The following is a 9,707-nucleotide window of genomic DNA, read 5'->3' on the forward strand; positions in this document are numbered from 1 at the left end:
TCCCTGTCTCTGTCCCTGTCCTGTGTTCCTGGCTCCCCATCTCTGTGACTCTGTCCCTGTCCCTTGCCTCTATTTCTCTGGTTTTTTTGCTCTGTGTCTCCGTCTATGCCTGTGGCCATCCTGTGACCCTCTCTGGGTCTTGGTGTCCCTCTTTCTGTGGTGTCTGTCTCATCAGTGTTCCTTGGCCTCTCGCCGGAGGTCCCATACATTCCTGTTTCGTTCTCCCTGACTCTCTCCCTCTTCTCGCCTCTATTTGTCTCTGTGGCTCTCTCTCGGTCGCTCTCCATCGGGCTGTGACTCTGGGCCTCCGTGTCTCCGTCCCTCTGTGTCTTTCTCTTGGAGGGTCAGTCTCTGCCTCCCGCACCCCTCAGCCCTCCTTCTCCCCGTGCCTCTGTGTCTGCGAACCTCCCTGTGCTCCCCTCGTCCTCCTCCTCCGTGCCCGGCCCTCTCTCTGACCCACTCCCTGGCTCTGCCAGCGTCTCCCTCGGTCGCTGGGGGTCTCTCTGGATGTTTGAGCTCATGTGTCTCTTACCCCCACCCCGCCCCCCATCTTTATCCCTTTCTCACCCTTCTGGCTAGGAACCTCTCTCTCCGCGCCTGGGGGTCTCCCCGTCCCTCCACGCCCCTCCCTGGCCCTGGAAAACCCTGTGCATCCCGGTGCCTCCGAACGTCGGCCTTGCCGGGCTCCGGGCTCCGCTCTGTCTCTCCGCCCGCGTCCCCACCCCTCTCCAGTAGCGCCCCGGCCCTCCCCCAACTCCCGAGCGCGTCCGGTTCCCGGCTCCCGGAGACCCGCTCTGTTGCCAAGGGCAACCACGGCCCGCCCCGCGCTGCGGAGTGCGGTGCATCCTGGGATTTGGAGTCTGAGCCTGAGGACTACCTGTTGTGGCGACGCGGCCGAGAACTTCCTCTCCCGGCGTGCCCCGCGAGGCGGAGGCGGGGCGCCGCGGCGGCGCCTGGGGACCCGGCCCCCCGCACCTTCTTCGGGAATTTGGGGGGTCCGGGGAGGCTTCCCGAAGCCGAAGGGGAGGTGAGGGAATCCGACTCTTCTCCAAACCCCTCAGAAGTGGGGTGCTCTTGCCTGCCAGCCACCTCCCAGGCGTCCGGCCTGCCCAAGGGCAAGGATATGGGGTCGGGGTGGCCCTGGAAACTGACCTAGGATCCCACCTTGCCCTGCTTGGCTGCTTTTCCCGCATCACCAACACATCACCCCCGAGCTCTAGAGCTGTTCTCTCTGGTCCCTTCCAGAAGGGGTTCAAGCAGGGGGTGGGGGGAGGGGAGGGAAGGGGGGCGAGACGCCCTTGGAGGAGGCAAGCATTGGTGTGGGTCGGAATTCCGGGGTGGGCCCTGCAGAGATCAAACGGAGGCTTCTTCTGGAGAAGGAGTGTATCTATTCCCGTTAGCCCTTCCTTCTCTTCCGGGGGGGGGCCTCCTCCCTCCCTCGACATATCGCTTGCCATTGCTTTTGCGGTGTTAAGTGCAGAAAATGGGTTGCATGATCCTGGGATTTTTGCGGGTTTGTTTATATATTTGTGTTTCTCCTCAGGCAACAGGACCTTCTCTGGGACATTAGATTCATTGTAGGCGTAATTCCTTTGCTCTTTATCAAGGTCTTCTATGGACAGGTTGTGTCAGGGAGCTTGGAACTGAGGGTGAGATGGAGCTGAGGGTGGGAATGTAGGCAGCGTCAGATCCTGAAGGCCCCTGGCTGGTATCACCTGTAGGCAGATATGGATTTGAGCAGGGGAGGGCAGTGTCAGAGGTTAGAAGCATCCCCCTGGGGCCAGGGTGGGCAAGAGGTGGGCTAGTCAAGGAGGAGGCTGGGGTACTAGCTCAGAACAAACAAAATGATACCTGAGCTGGGTCAGGAGCCTGGACAGACACTGTCTGGTGAGCGACTGACAGAGCAGATGGGAAGAACCAGAGCCTGGGTTTGCAGGCTCGGGAGCCTATTACTGAGATGGGGAACCCAAAGAGTTGATTTCGGGAAGAAACGTTGCACTCAGATGGGGACACTATATTTCTGAAATGCTCATTGGATTCCAAGGAGGGACAAATCTTATCCATTTCAATCCTAACTAGTTATCCTGGCTTGAGAGAGTAAATTTGGGAGATCCAAAGGCCAAAGTTTTCTTGGCCCCAGGCCCCCTCTTCCACCAGACCCAAGAATCTGGACCTTGCCTTCTCTCCTGGAGCCCTCCTCCCCAGCAATAAAGCAAGCACAGTTTTTCTTTTATCTTTATATTGATGTAAAAAAAAAAAAAAAAAAAAAACCATTATGGATGTGGGAGTGAGGAAATGGACAAGTCTTCCCTCTGTGGTTGACAGCGGGGACTGATGGGAATCAGAAGCTCCAGGGAATTAAAAAAAAAAATAAAATATATATTTATACATTTATATATATGACGTTACGCGTGTGAGTCCCGGAGAAGCAGGAAGCAGCTACAGGAAGCAACGAGCATGCAGAAACACACGTGTGTGTGTGTGTGTGTGTGTGTGTGTGTACCACACTCAAGCAATGCAATTCAATTCCTCTGACTATGGCAACAGCAATCCCCACCTACCCAACCCAACCACCCCCCAGAAAAAGACGCTGAAAAGAAACTTCCCTTTTAGAAGAGGGCCACCCAGTACATTTTGCCCTCGTGACCAGGAAAAGGAAAAAAAAAAAACAAACAGAAAACAAACAACCAAACAAACCCAGGCTCACATTGCCTTTAAGGCTAGCAGTGGCCAGCCTCTTCTCCCAGCAAAGGCAGTCCATGCTGTTTTTAACAGAGGCGGGAGGGCCACATCCCTGCCCCTATAAATACTTCAGACAGTTGTCCTTAAGACCGTGCATTTCTTTGCTAGCCACTTTTTCGATAATCCAGACAGCACTTGGGATGGAAAGCATTCACCCTTTACTTCCTTTAAGATGACCTCCAGGCAGTGGAATTTTAGTAAGCCTGGCAAAAATTCTGGTTAGTAAGCCTGGCAAAAGTTCTGGAGCCAATCTCAGGTGAGGCTGGGGGCCGGGCAGGGCCCGGGGACCCAGGGCCTGTGATTTAAGCCTCATGCCCATTGGAGATCACTGGCCTCCAGATATTAAAGGGGACATGTACTGTACACCGCCCTCCACTGGGAGAAAGGGAGCCCCATCCCTAGCTACCCACCCCCACCCCCACAAACCCACATGTATACACCAACTAAGGCACAGCCAGGGCGGGCAGTCATGCTTTGGCAATGAGGCCCCTCGGGAGGCCCAGGGTATGAACAGCTGCAAAGAGGGGGGTGGGACGCGGAGCTCAGCACCTTTGGAGGTGGGGGGGGGGCAGTGGAGTGGTGGCAGAGAAGAAAGAAGTCTCAGAGCTCCCAAGGAAATCGGAAGAAAGAAACCGGGACAGAGATGGCCAGGATACAGGCAGATGAGAAAACAAACAAGAGGACCAGAATAGAGCCGAGAAACAAACAGGTAGGAAAGAAGAGGTGAAAACAGAAAGAAGCAAACAGGCAAAACAGGATGTGGGCAACCCAACAAAACAGGAAGGAAAGGCGAGAGCAACAGGAGAGAGGGGGCAGGAGCTAAAGGAACAGAGATGAGCAGGATGAATCGGGAAGGAAATGAGAAAGGTAGGAGAGAGGGAGCCAGGAAGAGGAAATTAGGACGTGGGAAAGAAACCTCTGCGGACAAGAGGGAATTGAGAGCTCCCGTCGTCACCGTCGTCGGAGCCTCAGACCCTAACGAAAACCAGGCGGGCCGAGTACACCAGGTCAGCCAAGTAAGCCAGCAGGTTGATGGCCGTCAAGATGGCCACGGCCAGTCGGCAGTCCCAGGGGCACACGTAGTAGGTGTGACGGATGCCGCAGCTCGCATCCCCTGACCGACGGGGATGGCCACCGTGCTTCTCGCTGAACTGGTAGAGCGGCCAGAGAACAATAGCAGTGGCGTACAGAAGGACAGAGAGCAGGGCCAGGCCCGACAGGAAACTGGGGAAGGAGATGGGCAGCATGTTGGTGCAGTCGCCCAGGTTCAGCAGGATGGCCACGGCCGCCAGGATGAAGCAGATGGAGTACACGGCCACACACCACTCCAGGGCCGGCTGGTGCTGGTACAGGGAGGGGCTGCTGATGAAGGCGAAGATGATGCAGGCCACAAAGGTCTCCAGCACCTTGAGCAGCCCGGGCACGGTGGCCATGTAGCCGGTGATCTCCCCGGGGCGGGCCCGGGTCCAGGCCACTTCGGTGGCATAAGCCACGCAAGCGATGCAAGAGAAGGCGGTGGCGGCGATGGCATGGTCCCGGGAGCGGCCGTGAGACAGGAACTGGACGTAGGTGGTGGGGTAGATGATGGAGGCCGACAGGCAGAAGAGGGCGGCGTAGCACGCATAGGTGATGGGGAAGTTTCTCCAGGACAGGGGGAAGCGGGACTGGAGCCCGCATAACTCAACAATGAGGATGATGAGGGTCACAGAGAAGCAGAAGCACCAAGTGAACATGGACCAGTTACCCATGGTCCCGGTCCAAGCACCCACACTGGCCACCAGGGAGAAGGCCACACAGGTGCAGAGCAGCTGCAGCAGGCGGAGGAGGCCCAGGGGCTGGGTCAGCGCCCGAGGGGACCCCACGATGGCTGGGGAGCCCAGGCCTGAGGATGACGACATGGTGGTCGTGACGGTCGTGCGGGTCACCGTCACCGGCATGGCTGGGAAGAAGGGAAAGGAAGTGTCCGCCGACGGTTCCGCATGGGAGTCCAGGCCCTCAGCCCTTCCTCCCCGGGGAACAAAGTAACCTGGACTCTAGCTGGGGGTGGAAACCCAGGGTGCAGGCTTTTCAGTTTTCAACGTGGGACAGTTGCAGGCCTATGGGGATGAGTTGGTTACCGAGGTCCTAACCCCCTCCTCCCTCTGGACTCGGGTTTTCTACCTCTCGTGTCAGAACCCAAGAGTCTAGGCCGTCTCTCTCCTTTCCTCTCTCTGCAACCCAACAACTACAAAACCATCTATCTTTCTTCCCACCCGGGGCACTGAAAGCTGCCCTCATTCCCCTAGGGACTCAGCTACCCAGCCACTCAGGACTCTGCTCTAAAACCTCCCGGACCATGGTCAGAACGAGAGGCCCCGCTTCGTGAGCTCTACCTGCTCCCTCTGGCCACCCGGGGCTCTGCACCCCTGCTCCTGCACCCACCTGCATTTCCAGCCTCCAGACATTCAAGAGTCCAACCTCCAAGTGGGAACGTTCTCAGGGACCCACATGTGATCAGAGCTTCCAACCTCCCAGCCTGTCTCTGGAACTGGGTCTGCACTCTCGGGAACACGCCCTCTCATGCCCACCCCCCACCTCAGAGATCAAGGGTCTGTGCCCTCCGTCTGAATCCCACCTGGGATTTGGTTCTGGACTACTGCCCCCAAGGACACTGAGCTTCCTCCTGCCTATGCCCCTCCCCCACATGGAGCCCAACCTCCAAGATCCCCAGCTTCCAAAAAACTCAGCGCTCCAGATTCTTGACTGTCCAGTGCCCCAGCCCCTTCCACTTAAATCTCCAGGCCTCTCACGTCAGATTACATAGCTTCAGACCTCAGGACTCTGGGCCCTCAGCCTTGAGTTCACCAGACACCTGTAGTCCGGGAAATCAGCTTCTTTCTTCTGTCCCTCCAGAACCTACACCTTCTACCTCCTTGTCCTAAAGACCCTCAGGGATAGAGGGCCCAGCCTCTTGGGGACCAGGTGTCCAAATCCTCCCTCAGGCCCTAGGACATCTAATCTCTCAGCTGCCACCCCTAAAAGGCTCAGAAGGCCTTTCTTAGCGGCACGGAAATAAAACTTCCCCCTTCCAGGATCAGGCACAGGAGGGCCTAGAGGACAGCAGAACAGGCTCTAACCTTGCCCAGCTGTCCCTGCAAGAGGCCCTGAGGACCCAGGAGCCCAGTTCCTCGACACACTTCTTTCCCAGGTACACAGGTCCAGGTCCCCAGATGTTCCTCCCTCTGACACGAAAGTCTAGGTGGGAAGCTCCCTCCTCCCTCAGACCCAGGAGTCCGGGCCCCCAGCCCCTCTTCCCTCTGACACGGAGTTCAGGCTCACTCACCTGCGGTCTTTGCCGAGAACCCCGACCGAGAAAGATCCGGCTCTGGAGGTGGATTAAGTCCGACACCTGGAAAAGGCTAGTCAGAACACAGGAGGGAGGGAGAGAGAGTCAGCGTTCAACTCAGCCCCGGCTCCGCCCTGCCGGGACCCAGGCTACCAGCCCGCCCAACGCGGGGGCTCGCCCAGAACTCGCGGCCAGGCTCTGCGGCCCGGGCGCCCTCCCAGCGGGGGCGGGGATTTGGCCGCGAGCTGGAGAGGTCCCGGAGGTGACCCCAGGGAAGCCCCGCCCCTTCTTCCTCCCCAGTCCCCAAACGGCGGGGGCAGGAATGGAGGGAACCCGGTAAAAGTGCACGGCCCGCGGGCCGGCGTGGGTGTGAGTGATCTTAACCCTGCCCAAGCCCAAGAAAGCCGTGGGGCCGGCGGGCGGGAGGGCCCTGGGCGGTGGCTGCGGGGGCGGACGGCCAGGCAGGGCGCAGCGTCTCCGGGCCTTATAAGGGCTTCAAGTCATCCCAGCCATCTGGAATGTGGCGGGGACCGGGGGGGGGGGGGCGGGGCTGGGACCTCTGCCCCGCGCGGGCCTCCGGGAGGGCCCGCCCCACTCGTGGATTTCGGGGGAGGAGGGTCCACCTAGGACGAGAGGCCTGAAGCCTGGATTTCAGGGTCCTTCTGGGTCCCTAGAGCAGGGGCTGGGAGCCTGGACCCCAAGAGGGTCTCTGGGAGACGAGTGGCTGGGAAGCCGGACCCCTGGGTTTGCACAGCGGAACCCCCCCACCCCCTCGAAGCCGGAAACTGCGATGTTGGAATCCAGTCCAGAGATTAGTAGCCACACCTCCCACCACCCCTCGGAAGTCAGGTCCCTGGGCGAAGGCTGGGCCTGCCGGGCCACCTGGGAGGTGCTACGCGGGACTCGGCCACCTCCTCCCCCGACACGCCCTTTGAAAACCCGTTAGGAGGAACTCAGGACCGGCCTACACTCTGGCGTTCTAGAAAGCGGGTACTGCTGGGTCCCAAGCAGGGAAGGAGGAAAAGCGCGAGCCACAACTCCAGAAGTGCCTCAAGGAAGAAGGTGGGTAGCTCAGGGACCACCCGGAGGGGAGGGGTCTATCTCCTTCCGCCCGGCTTCCGGCCGCCACCTGAGGTCAGAACTCAGGAATGCACAGCCAAAGACAGCCTGAGAGGACACACCGCTTCGGCTTCTCCGCGCTGCTTAAGGGCTCCCCCGGCCACGCCCATCCCCTCTCGCCACCTCCACGCCAAACACCACACCCCATCACTCAGACTGAGAATCGCGTCCCTAAACCCCAGCCTCCACTCTCAGCAACCCAAGGACGCTGGCCTCAGCCTTGGCTTCTCTCCGCCCAGGACACCAGCCTCCCAGTCCTCGCTTTTTGGCCTCTGGGGCCCAAAGTTCGAATTCTGTCCCCAGAATGGAGGGGTGGGGAGCGGGGAAGGCCACTCTCTTTCCCAAACCCAAACTCCCAACTCCAAGCTCCTCCCCTCCTGAAGACCTTCTTCTACGAGGTATCAGCCCCTTTCAACCAGAGCACATAGGGGTCCCCATCCCTCTCAAACCCAGGAGTCCAGGCCCCCAGCCCCTCCTCCCTCAGACCCAGGACTCAGAGCCCCAGCCCCTCCTCCCTCAGACCCGGGAGTCCAGACTCCCAGCCCCTCCTCCCTCAGACGCGCAGGATTCAGGACCCCCGTTCCCTTCCTCTTTCAGATGGATGACCTGTATGAGTGCAGGTCTCAAGCCCTGTCCTCTCCAGAACCCGACTCCTGCTCCATGCCCTAGTCTTTCTAGAGAGTCAGACATTTCCGACCCCAGCCCTTTCCACCCTGTGCACCCAGGAATCCTGACGGCGGCTTCCGCGCCGGGGGGTCCCCGCAGCCTCACCTCTCCCGCAGTGGCGGCTGCTGCCGAGCAGAGGCGGCAGCTGCAGACTGTAAGGGTTTGCTTACTGGGTGGGGTTAGCGGGCTGGGGCGGGGGCGGGGCCGGGGGCGGGGCCGGGGACCCGGCGGGAGCGCGGGTTTCGGGCTGAGATAGGGACTCCCCGAGCCGGGGTATCCCGGCCCCACCCCCGAGGCGGGGCCAAGAAAAGACCACGCCCCTCCCCGGATACAATGGACCGAGCCTCCCCAGCCAAGCCAGTGGTGGGGGTGGAGGGCTGAGGTCACTGTTGCCGTGGTGACAAAACAGGAAGACACAACAGCTGGCGGTGTGGAGGCTCCTGGGGGCTGCCCTCCCCGACTCGGCCCTCGCGCAGTCTCCAGGCGCGGCCCGGGAAGGCCGTTGCCATGGCAACCCCTCTGTTTAGCGTCTGTTTAGGACGGAGCCCCCAGCCCAGGTCCCCCACCCCAGTCTCACCTCACTCAATCCTCCCTCTCCCTTCCGGCCCCCTCCCCTCCCCGTCTGCTCCAGCCCCGCTCTTGCAGGGCGGATGAAATCTTGGACATCTCGGTGGCAGCCGGTTGGGAGACTAGGCCTCTCAGTTTAATGGGGTCTGTGGGCTAGGGTCTCTGTCTCCTGGGTCTCTGAAAGGCGAAATAGTTGAGGCTGCTGATCTCTAGGCTTTAAGGGGTTTCTGGGCTGAGGTCCCCGACTCCTGGGTCCCCAAATCTTCATTTATACTGGGACTCGCGGTGTTAGGGATTGGTGGGCGGGACTCCTGGGTCCCAGATGTCACAGTCGATGGGGGCAGGGGAAGGGCTGTTGATAGCAAAACGCCTGGATCTAGGGCGGTGGGAGTCGGAGGCACGGACTCCCAGGTTCCAAATGACGCCTAGGCTGGAGGCCCAGATTCTTGGCGCAAAAAGCAATCAAAGCTCAGACTCCTGGGTTTTCATCCGCTCAGATGTGGTTGCAAGCCGAGCCTCCTAGGTCTGGAACGGAGAGATATTTTTGGCCTGCATTCCTGGTTCCCGGATTGAGGGAGGGGCTCAGGAGCTCGATGAGGACCGGGCTGGGAGGCAGGGGGCTTCAGATTCCTGGTTTCTGCAAAAAGGGAGGGGCCCGAGTCGCTGGTCTGCCCGAGGCCCACAACAGGGAGGGGCTGCGGGGTCCTTTCTTAGGGCGACTCTGGGGCCCTGAAACTGAGGGACGGAGTCCAGAAGCAAGCTGAAGCTGAAGGTCGGGATGCCTGCCCGGGGTAGGGGCGGGGACCGGGACGCCTGGGTCCCTCCCTGCTGGCCCTGCTCACTCACCGCGCTCTGCAGTCGTCCCTGGCGCGGCCTTGCTCGCGGCTGCCTCTGGGCGGGGCCTGGTGGCGGCTGCGGATGCTCCACGACGCTGAGCTAACGGGGCGCTGCTGGGTGCCTTCCAGGAGGACAGCTAAGGAGGCTTTGAGACCCAGCCCTAGGGTGGAAGGCGCGCGAGTCGCGGCGGGGTAGGGTGGTGGGAAGGGGTCCGGGAGCCTGTCTAGCAGGCTGCGTGCCCTACGGAGGTGGGAGGGGCTGGGGGGCCTAGAATCGGTGAGCTCGGCAGTATGGGGGGGGGCCTGGGGGGGAGGGATGAGGAGCGTGCCTGCCCACTTTTGTGCCCCCGCAAAGAGGATAGGCACAGACCCTCTCTGTCATTTCTGTGCTCTGCATAGGGGAAGGGGTCTCCATGAGCCAGGCATCCCGGCCCTGCCTAAGGAGTCAGGAC

General features: G+C 60.4%; 1 protein-coding gene across 3 annotated transcripts; it reads right to left on the minus strand.

Annotated features, from left to right (window-relative positions):
• Nucleotides 1-2,281: 2,281 nt before the first annotated feature.
• On the minus strand, nucleotides 2,282-9,506 carry MYADM (myeloid associated differentiation marker). 3 transcript variants are annotated; one of them, XM_032388819.1, is made up of 4 exons: nucleotides 9,266-9,506; nucleotides 8,430-9,056; nucleotides 6,065-6,140; nucleotides 2,282-4,681 (listed from the first exon to the last, which is right to left on the minus strand). In XM_032388819.1, the coding sequence occupies exon 4, from the start codon at nucleotides 4,677-4,679 to the stop codon at nucleotides 3,711-3,713; it is 969 nt and encodes a 322-aa protein (XP_032244710.1). In that variant the 5' UTR covers nucleotides 4,680-4,681; nucleotides 6,065-6,140; nucleotides 8,430-9,056; nucleotides 9,266-9,506; the 3' UTR covers nucleotides 2,282-3,710. The 3 variants fall into 3 exon arrangements, with proteins under 3 accessions (XP_032244710.1, XP_032244708.1, XP_032244709.1); XM_032388817.1 differs by lacking the exon at nucleotides 8,430-9,056; XM_032388818.1 differs by lacking the exons at nucleotides 8,430-9,056; nucleotides 9,266-9,506 and adding an exon at nucleotides 7,958-8,036.
• Between the last annotated feature and the right edge of the window lie 201 nt (nucleotides 9,507-9,707).

The sequence above is a fragment of the Phoca vitulina genome, unplaced genomic scaffold, assembly GCF_004348235.1.
Source record: "Phoca vitulina isolate PV1807 unplaced genomic scaffold, GSC_HSeal_1.0 scaffold52, whole genome shotgun sequence".
NCBI lineage: Eukaryota > Metazoa > Chordata > Mammalia > Carnivora > Phocidae > Phoca > Phoca vitulina.